At 45.5% G+C, this 14450-nt stretch overlaps 1 protein-coding gene and 1 long non-coding RNA gene across 2 annotated transcripts; one reads left to right on the forward strand and one right to left on the reverse strand.

Moving 5' to 3' along the window:
* The first annotated feature begins 439 nt into the window (after positions 1 to 439).
* On the forward strand, positions 440 to 5121 carry LOC148162229 (uncharacterized). Its single transcript, XR_015767063.1, has 3 exons — positions 440 to 819; positions 2759 to 2933; positions 4857 to 5121. It is a non-coding gene; the product is annotated as an uncharacterized LOC148162229 (long non-coding RNA).
* Positions 5122 to 5606: 485 nt separating this feature from the next.
* On the reverse strand, positions 5607 to 13049 carry IFIT2 (interferon induced protein with tetratricopeptide repeats 2). The gene is made up of 2 exons (XM_028104576.2): positions 12865 to 13049; positions 5607 to 8900 (listed from the first exon to the last, which is right to left on the reverse strand). The coding sequence occupies exons 1-2, from the start codon at positions 12867 to 12869 to the stop codon at positions 7499 to 7501; spliced, it is 1407 nt and encodes a 468-aa protein (XP_027960377.1). The 5' UTR covers positions 12870 to 13049; the 3' UTR covers positions 5607 to 7498.
* Between the last annotated feature and the right edge of the window lie 1401 nt (positions 13050 to 14450).

Genomic DNA, 14450 nt, shown 5'->3' on the forward strand with positions numbered 1-14450 from the left:
AGAGGATGGGGGAATACGCTAAAAGGTGATGGGCATTAAGGAGGGCACGTGTTGGGATGAGCACTGGGTGTTGTATGTAAGTGGTGAATCACTAAATTCCACTCCTGAAACCAATACTACACTGTATGTCAATGAATTTAACATTGAATTTAAATAAAATCTTGAAAGGAAAAAAATAAACGGTGGTGTTCTACAGAGAGAAGAAAATAATGAAGAGAAGAAAATAATGACACTGCTAATAATAATAATGATAGAAAAAGAAAAGAAGAAAAGGAGAAAAAAGCAGAAAAGAAAAAAATGAATAAGGAGAATAAAACAAAACCAAAAAGAACACAAATTAAAACAAGACAAGACAAATTTTAAAAAATTAAAAAGTAAGATAAAATAAAAATTAAGAAATAGGTTGTAAGTAAAACGAAAGCAAAACAAAAAAGGAAAAAATACCCATGGCTTATTTTCTGTCTCCCAGCACCACAGAGGTTTGGGCTTGTGGACACCGGGCTTGCTGAGTTTACAAGCTCTCTGTGGTTCCCGGACCCACCACTTATGGCATCCAGACCCTGTTCCAGTCTGGGCTTTTAAGGTGGAGGGGGACAGTTCTTTGGCTTTTAAAACTCTGGCTTTTTTTCTGTGTCTCAGTGAGACCAGGGCTGGCGTGGGCTTGTGGACCCGGGGCTTGCTGATGTTGCAAAGTCTGTGACAGCTGGACCTGCCTATGATGGTGTCCAGTCTCTGCTCCGATCTAGGCTTCAAGGTAGAGTGGGAACATAACAGTCCCTCTGCCCCAGAGAGGGTACCCACAGCTCCTCCTCTCCAGGGGTGAGTTCTCCCCTTGTCTCTTTCATATGTTAGTTGCTCTTTCAAACCACATCCTTTTTTCTGTGCCCCAGGACAGAGGGATGTGTTCTCCATTCTCTGTCCCTCCGTATCTCCCTCCCCACTGCCCTTGACAGCGTGGGTGCCATTCCCTGCAGTGTCTCTTGCTGTTCTCTTGCCATTCTCCCTGCCTTTGGTTATTCAGTAGCTCTTCAGTCAGCCCTCAGTACTTCAGGGGAAATTGTTCTATCAATAGGTGTAATTTGTGTTCTGGTGGAGGAAGGGAGTTCAGGGTCTTCCTACATTGCCATCTTGGACCTGACTCCTGGGAACTCCTGGAAACTGCATTTTTAATACAGCCTGCAGGAGATTCTGATACAGGGATTTCTGGGACCACACGATGTGAAAGACTATCCAGAAATATTTTGTAAAAAGTAGTTTCTTGCAGTAAATTTACTTGTGGGGGACAATTTGCAACAGGAGACCTGGATGAATTTTGCGTGGTCAGTTTACTAGCTGTGGGATGATCCATGAGTCAAATCACTGAGTCTGAATTTCCTTGTTTTGCCCCACACCAAATACAGGACGCCAAAGCCCCGGAGTGCAGTTTAGATCTGTGAGGCCTAAGACCATCCTTTCGTTTTTCCAGCTGTAAAATGGGAATAGTAACCCATGTAATACTGTTTAAAGGCTGTCTCATAAATTCATGTATTTATGCTTCAAGCTCTGAAGGACTGATTAGGATCCTGAGATTTTTTTTTTTTTAATTTTTGTAAAACTTCTAGCCATGATGTATATAATCATAAAAACCTAGGGAGTATAGTTTTCATGGTTGATTTGATGAAAGAGTGGTCAGGTAGATAGGAGAAAGGCTCCCTCCATTCTTGAAACTACAGAAAGCAGAGACTCTTGTGTAACAAAACTGACATATGGTTTCCCCAACAACAGGAGTATCATGAGCTGTTTTGAGTCCAGGGATGATTGTTGTATCTAGTGAGAGGAGCCTGCAACTTGGAAAAGTCTGTAACTCTGATTGGTTCTCTTACTTCACAATTTGTTATCCTGGTCATCATAAAGTGACATACCTCTATAAATGGTACAAATACTTGTGGTACTGTAAACGGTATAAATACTACCCTTAGACTGAGGTAAGAGGGGCCCCTGGCTTTGGCCCTGTGCTTTAGAGGGTCCCACATTTCATAGACACACACAAAAATGTAAATTTTTAAAAGAAGACGTGGTGTCTCTGCTGCTCAGAATCTGGTGCTTAACCCTAGCAGAGCAGGACTTGCACAACCTAAACATCCAGCCCAGGGGAAATGTGTCTCTGTGTTTACTGTCTTTGCTCAAAGAGGAAGGAAGTTGTATTGTGCAAATTTCTGTGTTGGGAGGGTGCTGATTTGAGAGACATAAACAGGTTTGGAGTGCAGGGAGGAGCTGAGCAACAGAAGTGGTTAGATTAGGGAAAAGGCAAATTTATCCACCTGGTCAAAGCCTTCCTTTCAGCCTGAATGAAGAATTATTTTCCAGTACACTAGTACCGGTTGCCTCTCTTCATGCTTCTCTTCTTACTCTAATTTCTGGCTCAAGAAGCACTCATGAATCAGTACAGTATTTGCAACAGTTGCATATGGTAGTCAAATGACATTCTGCAAATTAAGAAATTCACAGTCCTCTTACACCTGTAAGCATGTATTAGATTTCTACATGGAGTCAAATTTCCTTCTGCATTTGGACTCTTCTTTGGAACCAGTTTGCCCATGAATGGTTGTTCAGTACCAGTGTTTAAAGATAAAATGATATAGGACCTGATTTTCATACCCATACTCTACTCAGACAATAGGATACGGGAGTTCTCCAGCCTATTTGTTGAGTACAAAAGCAGTAACAGTATTTTATTTATTTTTTATTTTTTTTTAAATTTTATTTATTTATTTGACAGAGAGAGACACAGCGAGAAAGGAAACACAAGCAGAGGGAGTGTGAGAGGGAGAAGCAGGCTTCCCGCGGAGCAGGGAGACTGATGCGGGGCTCGATCCCAGGACTCTGGGATCATGACCTGAGCCGAAGGCAGACGCTTAACGACTGAGCCACCCAGGCCCCCAAAAGCAGTAACGGTATTTTAAATGCTAGTAATAAGAAGGGTACAGTACAATGAAAACAAACCTAGAGGTTAAAAATAGAAGGCAACAGAAGAGCTGGCTTTCTTTATATTCATTTGGAACACGAGTCAATTCATCAGTTGATTAATCTACTTTTTGGCTATTATGAGTTTTTTAGTAGTTACATTGAAATGTAATCTATATACCGTGCAGTTTACCCACTTAAAGGGTCCAATTCAATAGCTTTCAGCATTTCACAGAGCTGTGCAACCATCACCACAGTTAATTTTAGAAGATTCTCATTACTCCCAAAAGAAAATTCCATGCCCCTTTGTTGTCACCTATGATCCTGCCACTCACCCCAGCCCTAGGCAACCCCTATCTACTGTCTATCTCTATAGATTTGCCTTTTCTGAGCATTTCATATTAATAGACCTTTTGTGATTGGCTCCTATCATTTAGCATAATGTTTTCAGGGTTTATCTATATTGTAGTATCAGTGCTACATTTCTTTGGAATAAATGTAATAAGTACTATACTTATTTATACTGCTGAGTAATATTCCACTGTGTGACTATCCCTTATTTAATAGGTCAGTTCATCAGTTGAAGAATCTACTTTTTTTTCTTTTTTTGAATATTTTATTTTTTTATTTGAGAGAGAGAGAGTGAGAGAGAGCACAAGCAGGGGGAGGGGCAGAGAGAGAGGGAGAAGCAGACTCGAGCCTGCTGCGGGGCTCAATCCCAGGACCCTGAGATCATGACCTGAGTGGAAGTCAGATCCTTAACCAACTGAGCCACCCAGGCACCCCTTATTGAATCTACTTTTTGCCTATTGTAAATAATGCTGCTATGAACTCTCACATGTAAGTTGATAGCATGTTTTCCTTTCTCTTGGGTACATACCTGGGAGTGGCATCGCCGGGCTATACAGTAACACTACGTTTAACCATTTGAGGAGCTGCCGAACTGTTTGTGAGTCCCTGCGCCGTGTTATACAAAGAATTTTAGTTGTTTTCCCTCTTGCAGCCTCCCAGGAAGGTACAGATCACCAGCAAGAAGCAGTTGTACTGTAAACCAGAAGGAAAGTTTCTTACTTATTAGTCAAACCAAATGACTCCCTTCCCAAAACTAGGTGATGGGGGGATGGTGGAGGAAGGGTGGGGAGACAGGAACACATGGTCTCTGGGGAACCCACATTTCCCTGGTTGGCATCCCAGGTTGATTGTGCACACGCTGCACTGGGCGCAGATTGAAAGGCAGTTGATAGGAGGTAGGAAGAAAGATAAACATGGACCATGACTCGAGGTCTGCTGCCCCTGGGGACTGTCTCTGAGCTCTGTGGTAAAAGGGGCTACGGGCAGAAGCTGATGACTCTTTCACTGAGGACTCTGAGGCTGGCAAATCAGTACTCAGTACTCCTTGGCACCCAGCCAGATGAGAGAAATTCTCCTTACTCCTTCATGGTCACTAACGTATTTGAGAACGTCTTTGTCAGGGTATCAGGACTCTCAGGGTGGCAATCAGATGTAGAGAATGATGAGACGTGTTGAAGCAGTTTTGTGGGCAGAGGACATTAGTGCGTATGGGTGCCCGAGGAGACACATAACAGATGCGATCGGGTCATTCTGACGGACTTGTTCATCAACACCCAGACCACGCCTACCAGGGGCTTGTTATTTTCCTCGGTGGGTATCTGAGGGGAGTCAAATGTCGTGCACTGAGAAATGACGCTAAGAGCCAGGGGATGACGAGTCATCCCAGGTAACGTGGCTCCATTCATTGTCCCTGGATAGTGAGATTTCAGGGAACGTGAGCTATAAACATAGTTTTGTTTATTGTTTTCTAATCATTTCCATGGGCTTTACATCCTCGAATAAAAATTGAGTGTACTATGTCATCTGTCTCCTCCCTATTCTTTCCACCTTTTTCCCTTCAGGAACCTGTTCTAGCAAGGGTTTTGCTGCATGGGCAAGATTGCGTACACCTGGTGGGCCTTCTTCAGCACTCTACAGGGACTAGTGGTCCTCTCGCAAGGTCAGTGTGCCTGCCTCTCTACCTTCCATTCAGAAGACCCCTGGTTTTCCTCCCCAGGCACCAGATCCAATAAAAAGGAAGCTAAACCTTTCCCTAAGATGTACGCTAGTCCAATTCAGTCCGATGGAATGAGTTTACCTTTTCAGCTGGTGTAAATCTTATTTTCCATCAAGACCTCTCAGAAAACAAGAGAGACTTCAGGGCTGTTTGTCTCTTTCTATTCTTTAATTAATAGGAAAAAACTCTCCAACATGCGTTTGGATCGCCTCCAGAGTGGCATATAACAGAATGGGCGACACTTCCTCATTCTCATAATGGAGGGCGGAAGAGGAGACAGAATGCAGATGGAAACACATGGTGTTAACAAGATGTAACAGAGAGGAGAAACAGTCCACCCACTGTCCGAGTGTGGGGGCTGGGGGTTTGTGTGCACGGGGGTGCACGGTGGTGGGCGTCAGGGTGTAAGCTAGAGTCCTGGATTCTTAAGGCTTAGAGAGAAAAAAAAAAAGTCTGTTCCATTCAGTGGTTATAATGTTAGACCAGTCTGGGTTATATGGAGCCAGTTTGCAACCAATAAAACGTTGCATTACTCAGTAGCTGGGTCTAGAAGACTTATAGTGCAGCAAAATTCCAAAAAAACCCAGAACACTCCTTTATGTTCCATCACCTCTAAGTTATTTATTCATTAAATCTATGGCTTTTTTCAGGAATCCATACTATGCATACTGCTGGTCTCAAGTGCACACAACACAATTTTTAATACAGAAAATAATGTGAAAACCATTATGGTAGTTGGAATTTTTAACTTAAAAAAATCTTGAAGTTTATATAATGTTTTCATTGCTTAATAAAAATGTTAATATATACTTAAAGTTGTTAAAGTACATTTCACATATAATACTGTACAAATTTAAGATTGATTTGATACATGTATACATTGTAATATGATTGTAGCGAAAGTTACTGTAGTGATAGTTATCACCTTTATCATATAATTATCATTTCTTTTCTGTGGTGTGAATAATCAAGATCTAGCCTCTTAGCAAGTTTGATGATTATAATACGATATTGTTGTCTATATCCAAGATACTATACTATACCTTAGATCTCCAGGACTTATTTACTAGTTGTAAGTTTGTACCTTCAAACAACATCTCTCCCACCTCCCCAACCCCCAGCCCCTGGTAACCACTATTTAAATTTAAATTAATCTGAACAGGCAAATCTTTTGCAACCCAGAGGATGACTGAGGGTCTGTTTCATGCTGGGTCACCTGAGTCTGTTTTGGTTCGCACTAATCCTGATATCATGGGCCATTCAGTATTTACCTAGAAAACTCCAATCACCCCACGCAAACCATGAATTTTATGATTCCCTTGAGGATTTTCAGGGTGAGAAGTTTTATTTCACCTAACGTACAACATGTCTAATTGGGGAAAAAAACTCTCTGTTATTGATGTCATTTCACAAGACCTTTCGCTAGGTCCTTGGTGTCCAAATGAGCCTTCTGTTCTGCTGTTTTTTTATTACCTTGGGCCTGCGCTCATCCAAGCATTTCCGAACAAAGCAAGTCTTCGTTGTACAAGGAAATTTTCCTAACAGTGGCCAAGAAAATGAGATTTTTCTCCATGTGATTACAGTCTACAATGACAGCATTCTTCTCTCTTTCTCTTGTCTACTCAATCCCTGTGCCTACTGGCATGACATTTATTTTTCCAGACATTTTAAAGAAATGAATTATTTTGCTTTCTAGCATATTCTACAGAATCCCCCTTTTTAATTCTTCACATGCTGGAATACAGGGAGGGCAGAATGGAGGCGAAATCTCCCCATGTGCCTTCTGAAACTCTTGGACCCTGATGGCCTGACCCCATTGCTTGTCTTGGATGTGTTCTTTCTAAATTCAACCTGTGCTCTGTTCTCTTTTTTTCAAACTATGTTCCCACCTCAGTCAATGGGACAACTGAACTCAGGTTGTATAGGACAGTCTAGATTGAGGACTGTCTGGGGAGGAGGCGGAAGTGAGGGGGAGGAGATACCCAGTCCTATGGAGGCTTTGGTCCCCTGGCCTTTCAATGGACACAGCACATTAGCGTCTATGCAGGGCCAAACTGTGTAAGATCTAAAATGACTCCAAGGGTGGAAAAACATTGCAAAAACGGACCACACTGTTACAGATGTGAGGGATCTGGCTGCTTTATATGAAACCTAGACACAAACCCAAGGCATCACCGCATGGAGGATGACTAAGGGAATGTCACAATGCAAACTGCTCCCAAGAGGTCACTTGGGAAGTAGCCCCCTAACCAAGCCCTGGGACCCTCTCCGCTCCAGTCTAGTCCCTGTCTCAGAATTCCATGAGCAATTCATGTTTTAACACTCGGCCCAGCAGGTTCCTCCACAAACCTGGTCCAGACCCATGGCCGGCAGCCCAGTCCATGCCTATGCCACTGTACCAGTTGTCCAATATCGTGAATACCCACTTGGTGGTGGGGTTTCTGCTCCCTTCCCTCCATCGTCCCACTCGCACCGAATCCCGATTCCTCATTCCTCAGCAAAAGATGCTGAAAAGAGGAAGCTTCCAGAGTCCAAATGCCTCTCAGGATTTTCCTCTGCTGGCCGCATGTCTCTACTCAGCTCCTGAAGAAACGCCAAGAGGTGCAAAGCTACGGAATCAGCTTCATTTTTAGAAAGCCTGATACAGGCAATTTTTTGGAGCTTATTTTTCATCTTTTCTTTCTCCTTTGATTCCAGGTCGATTTTCACACCCTGTATGAAATGATGGATGGCCTTGTCCTCACTCTTCATTTGATACAGCTGGAAGTTGCCATAGCGCAGATGGAGCACCTGTCTGGCCCCAGGAGAAAGCGCTTTGCTGAATTCTTTTTGGAAGTAATGCTCCGCGTGGTCATACTGGCCTACCTGCGCACAGAGGCAGGCCAGGTAGGAGCAGACACAGGGGAAGTCTGCATTGGCCTCATCCACTCTCTTTAAATGATGCACAGCTTGTCCTATGGCTTCCTGTAACTTCCTTCTCCCGTACATCTCATTCGTTCCTGTGTCCTGGATCTCGAGGACTTTTGTCCTGTAGAGGCAGCCGATATGCCAGTGCAGGGAGGCATTGTTCGGCATGCCTTCTAGAGCCTTTCTCAGCAGCTCTATAGCTTTGTCCACCGCCCCTTTTCTCTGATACAGTTTTGCTGCTCCGCAGAGCACATCTGTCGCGCACGGGGCTCCCTTCAGCGCCTCCTCCACGAGCCTGTCTCCTTCCCCCTCTTCGTTCATCTTCTGAAGTTTCAGAGCCAAGAGGACTTTGGCATACTGGTTGTGGGGATTCAGCCGAATGGCCCGCCGCAGAAGGTCGACGGGATTCTGAGACTGCGGCCAGATATCCAGACGGTAGCTCGCGATGGCCAGTCCGGAGGCGAACTCCGGGTTCCTGGGCTCCTTTTCCAGAGCCTTCTCAAAGCACACCTTGGCCCTCTTGTGGTGGTGCCTCCCTGCACACTGTAAGCGGGCCCACCCCTCCTCGAAGTCCAGCGCAGGACTCTCCATTCTGTAGGGGCTGCGAGACTTCTCGCAGACCTGTCTCACCTTGTCGACGTACATCTGAGCGTCTGCGTGGCTGCCCAGGTGATGGTAGACCCAGGCGTAGTTACCCCAGGTGACCAGACTCCGGATTTCCGCTTGAGCCGCGTGCTCCCGCTGGATCAGCTCCTCCGCCTGGCGCAGGCGCTGCAGCGCCGCCTGGCGGCGGCCGCGCCGGCACTCTATGTAGGCCAGTAGGTTGAACACCGTGGCTCTGAATTCGTCGTTCTGAAACTCCGTGGCGTCACGCACCTCGTCTTCGAAATCATCCAGGGGCTTTCCCGGCTCCACCAAGTCCCAGGTGAAATGGCATTTCAGTTGCCGTAGGCAGCTCTCCAAGGCGGTCCTGGTGCTCTCACTGGAGGGCAAAACAGAAAGAGGCACGCTTTCAGACACAGCGCGGATTCTCCGGGCAAGAAGCGGGGAGCGTGGCAAGTATGAATCTCTTACTCCTCCTCCCCGACGGTGTTCACCCCAACCAGAAAAGAACACGACTTCCTTTTCGTTTCTTTCTATGTTTTGGCGTATGCGTGAAGTGCACGGGACGCCGGGTTGGTGACTGTGGGCGGCAGAAGGATTAGGGAGAGGGTTGGAGTGGGCTAGGATTCCCTGAATAAGGGCCGTTTGTGTCAGGTCGAGCTGGCCCTCTGCCGTCTGCCCTGAGAGCCTGTGCCGGGGCAGACACATCTCGGGGAACGGGCTTCCAAGGAGGATTGACTTCATGCAGCTTTTTGATTTTAAAGATTTTATGAAAGAGACAGAGAGAGCATGAGCAGGGGAGGGGCACAGGGAGAGAGAGAGGGAGAAGCAGACTCCCTGCTGAGTGTGGAGCCCAAGGACTGGGGGGGGGGCCCTCCACGTGGCGCTCGACCCCCGGACCCTGAGATCATGACCTGAGCCTGAGCCACAGTCACACGCCGAACCAACTGAGCCACCCAGGTGCCCCTGACTTGATGCAGTGTTTAAGAAAGGCCATTTGATTGCTTTGTGTTCCTGTTCTTCATCTTGCGTAGCGAAAATGCTTTCCTAGTTTGAAAATTTTAGCTTTAGAATTGTCTATTCTGTTCATGTCTTGCCGGCTTGATTTTAATCTCATTATCCCTCTGAAATCCAACTGCATTTTGCCTCCTATAGTTTTAGTTTCTTAGTTCTCCTTAATTTGTCCTTTTTGCCCTTAGTACTTTACATTTCCTGTCTTATTAGTTGAGCTTTCCATATATCCTTAATTGATTTTCTTTGGTTATCCAAACTTTTTTTTTTAATCAAATTGGTTTTGTCTTGTCTTTTTATTAATTTGGCATTCCAAGTTCTCCTTTTATCTGACCTTTTCCATTTTAACCATTTAAATCATATTTCAACAATTCTAAATGCTTACTTATTTCCTCTGCTTTTGTGTTATTCTACCATTTAACTTTATTATCATCGTATATCTTAGCAATGTTTTAAACTTTTATTTTGGAATAAAATATAATTATTTTTTTCTCTCCTCCACCCCACCGCTATTTCTTAGACTGGTGATTTCTGTTCTTAACATTTTTTCATGGTATATATTAATTAGCCCTTTTATGAGGAGCCGATATAGTAAATATTATGGATTCTGACATAGACAAGCAGTGGATATGTGGGAAGTTATGTTATGTGGCAAAGACCGTCTTTGAAATGCTTGTCCAAATGGAAGATTATATTCCCCCATTTTCTTCCTGCCCCCTATCTTCCACTTTTTAGACCCCTCTCCCCAATTTGATGATTAGATCAGGGCTGAGCACCAAAACTCAAGTGGAAGCTGGAAATGGAGCTGGTGCGGGGGGGCGGGGGGGAGCCAGGTGTCTGGAATTAGGGAGAGCACCGTGCATGCTGGAGGGCTCTCGGGGGCCATGATCTGCTGCATGCCCTGCAGAGAGTGTGACCTGGACGTACATGGAGCGGACAGAGTCTGGGTCCCCCACGCTCTCTGTTGTCCTGTTCTGGCCCTTCTGGGGTTGCTCTAGTCCTGTGTGTGGATCCTGTGAGCCATTCCAGGAACTTTAAATCAGTTCCTGTTCATTTCTGTTACTTGAATCAGATGGAGACTTAACTACCCCAAGTAGAATAAATAGAGAGAAAGAGAAAATGGGTAGGAGTTTCTGCGTGGGGAAGGACCCTCTGTCCATTCAAAGTCCTGGACAGGTCTTCGTGAGGAGCCAGGTTGTCTGAGCCTCTTGATGTAATATGGGGAATGGCATGGGTGGTGTGTGTATGTGCGTGCACACGCGTGTGTGTGTGTGTGAGCCCAGGAGGGTGCCTGGCCTGGTATCTGGCATTGTAATGACAGCAGCCTCCCCTTCAAAAGTGCGTGTCCAATCTGATCTATTTTCCTTCTCGGTAAGGTTACATAAGCTTAGCAATAAGCTTTTTAGCGACTTTCTCATTTAATTTTTTTAAAGATTTATTGATTTATTTTAGAGAGATAATGAGAGCAGGGGGAGGGGTAGAGGGAGAGGGAGAGAGCGAATCTCAAGCAGACTCCCCGTAGAGTGTGGAGCCTGACATGGGGCTCGATCACACGACCCTGAGATCATGATCTGAGCTGAAATCAAGAGTTGGAGGCTTAACTGACTGAGCCACCCAGGCGCCTCGCAACTTTCTCATTTTATAAAAGAAGCAGAGAGAGTGAATACAGTTGAAATTTATCTCCAACATATAGAGCACATAGTCAATTGTGCATTTGCAGGATAGAGGCATTTACTATACACACTTAGGTAAAATCCCTTTGAGCAGCCATTCAAAAGTACCCCATTTCACTGGGTGATTATGGGCTTTTATTTTCACCAGTAAATCAGAAGCTGGTTCCAGACGTTTGCTTCCTGGGCTCAGACTTCTGAGACCTATGTTTCTGATGGCTCTAGAAGTTCCAACTGTTTACACACAGCAATGTCTTGCCTTGCTTCTTGTCCTCATGAAAGCCACAGTGACACCGCTTACCAGGCCCAAAACTAATGCTGCCACCAGTGTCTTAGGGCATTACTCACACCACTGAGGAACCTGTTAGAAATGCACATCCTCGGACCTCAATTTAGGACTACCAAATCAGAATCTGAAGTGGGGGGGGGGTTTGAGCCCAGGAATTGTCTTTAGCAAGCCTTCCAGCTAGATCTTACACATGCTCAGATTTGAAAACCACTGTCTTAGAGCACAGGGCCAATGCCTGGTGACAGTGTCTATAGCTAAGGGATCAAAGAAAATTAAGAAAGAGACTGGTGGGTTTGTGTTATTAAGGGAGAGATTCGAAGAGAAGACCATGCTAAAGTTCTAAGCAGTAGGAACAAGGTTTCTAAATATTCTGAGTTACTCTAGAAATAGACATCTGGAGAGATATCAGATCTTTTTCTTTCTTATCAGGAAGACATGCAGAGTAGCAGAAAATATATTGCTCCAAGAAGAGACATCAGGAAGCTTATAGAAGGAGGGCAATGTGTCCTCTAGGAAATGAGAGCTGGGACTGGCGTTCCTGCACGCTGGAGCTCCCCGGACTGAGGCTGAGACATCTAGTCTGGCCACACCCTCACACTGGACAAAACAGAAAGCTCCCTTCCTACCCTGCTTCCTCGCAGGGCAATCTTATGTTTCTGGGGTGTAAGAGCATTTTAGAGGTAGGGGCTATTTTCTCCAAGCACCCCACATCCAATTTTAGAGGTAGGGGCTATTTTCTCCAAGCACCCCACATCCAATTCATACTTCAGAGAGAAGGACTCTAGCCAATCAGTAGCATTTTGGGGTAAAATATATTTCTGTCGAATGAATGGATACATTTTACCAGCCCTAATGCACATATGAGATGAATGAACACATTAAAAGTAAAATCTACCTTAGCATGAGCTGGGGTTGCTACCCGGAGTACATTTTAACCTTATCTGCTAAAAACAGATCCTTTGTTAAATAAGAATCTTATTAAAAGCCCCTCGCATCATCCTTTCAAATAAGGAACAAGAGAGAGAGACAGTCTACAGGAGCCCCTCCCCCCCGCCCCCGCCCCCGCCGGACCCATCTTTAAATGAAGCACCTGCCGATAAACATCTCTCCGTCTGCCCTCCCTCCCTCCTCTGGCCCTCAGCTGTCAGCTTCCCCGTGAGAGATGCCCTGAGGAAGCTTGACAGTGTGGGTCCGAAATTCGCAGAAATAAACAAGCCAGCAGTGATGAGACAAATACACGACCTAGATCACGGCAAGGCTACAGACAGACACTGAGGCAAAACAACCAGGCGCTTGAGCTTACGGAGTAGGGATTTGCATTCCACAGCAAGACTGATTGGACATTTTCAACACGATCAGGGCAGGAAATTTACCTCATGACTGAGGAGTGCTTCCCGGCTGTTCTGAAAGGCTGCAATTCAGGCTACAGTGCTCTTCAGAAGTCTTCCTCCTCTGCCTCCAAGAGATGCTCAGGAGGCCTATATATGGAAGCATTTCTTGGTTCCTTTGCCTTGTTTTCCTGCGCTTCGCTTTAGGAAAGAGAAACTGAAACTGGAAAGTACAACTAACAGGGCTCTAAGAGGAAATGAATCTTGAGTAAGAGCCGCGCCTATAGCACCCCCCAGCCCCCACCCTGTAGTGAGTCAGAACTCCCTCTTTCTGACGGTCGTGATGTCCCAGATCAGCTGACATGAAGGGGGCCCAGCTTGGAGAAGGACACAGATACCAAGCACCAAGCACCCTGCCTCATTACCGCAATCTTAACCCATCCTCGCTCTGCCCGCCCTTATCACCAGCATGGCCCTCAGACCCCAGTAAGGGGCACATGTGGGCTTTTGTCTGTTTCATTCACTGCTGAATCTCTAGTCCCTGCGGTAATAGCTGCCACACGCAGGCATTCAGAAGGTAGAGGTTGAATGAATGAACACGTGATCAGAAGTGTGGGCTGTGATGTCATCTGTCTGGATTTAAACCCAGGCTCCATGTGTGAGCTGTGACACTGGAAATTATCGAACGTTTCTCTGTACCTTAGTTTGTTCTCCTGTGGAATGGGGATCCCACTACTAGTACCAACTCATAACGGTGTTGTGTAGATCAAATGGGTTAAAGCCATGAAATGTCCTTGGACTATGCCTGGCACATGAAAAGTGCATGCAATTTTTTTATAATAATTTATAGCTGTAGTCATTATTAACCAAAGAGACCAGAAGGGAAACTTTTGATGTTGCCTTTTGGAGAACCTTAGCTCCCCTGATAGTCCACCATCCATCCGTCACGCACGCTAACCTAAGCCAAACGGCTCCTAACACCTGTACACATTCTGGGCTTCCCCAAGCACCACAACGTTTAAAATCCCTTGGCTCACCCTGGTGTCTGGCACTCCCACATCGTAATTTGGAACCATGGCAGTTTGCTATAATGGAAGAAATGCACTTTCTTTGCTTTTTCCTTATTCATACCCTTGATCGCAAAGGGATTACTGTATGTGTGGACCCAAGAGGAAAAGAGGTAACAGCACTAGGAGTCTGATGTCAGGAAATTACACAGAGCACGAGGGAAGCCTACTCTCCAGGACCACTGAGTACAGCTGAGGCACGTAGTTCAGTCTTGGAGAAAGCCTTATGGATGGCGGGTTATGTCTGCGAGCAGTGGGGCGGAAGCAGAAGCTATGCTTCTTGATGGTTCTCTACCCTTTGATTGGGACACACAGCCCAGCCTATCCCAACTGGAAACCCTTACTTTTAGGTGTCATTCAGGAGTTACAAGTTCTAGTATGTATTTATAGAAATGTATGTTAGGGGCTCCTGGGTGGCTCAGCTTGGGTCAATTTGCATTCAGCTTGGGTCATGATCTCAGGGTCCTGGGATCCAGCCCTGTATTTGGCTCCCCGTTCAGTGGGGAATCTGTTTGTCCCTCTGCCCCTTCCCTTGCTCATGCTCTCTCTTTTTCTCTCTCTCAA

The sequence above is a fragment of the Eumetopias jubatus genome, unplaced genomic scaffold (assembly GCF_037043125.1).
Source record: "Eumetopias jubatus isolate StellerSeaLion01/CBP00866 unplaced genomic scaffold, mEumJub1_p1.0 scaffold_17, whole genome shotgun sequence".
NCBI lineage: Eukaryota > Metazoa > Chordata > Mammalia > Carnivora > Otariidae > Eumetopias > Eumetopias jubatus.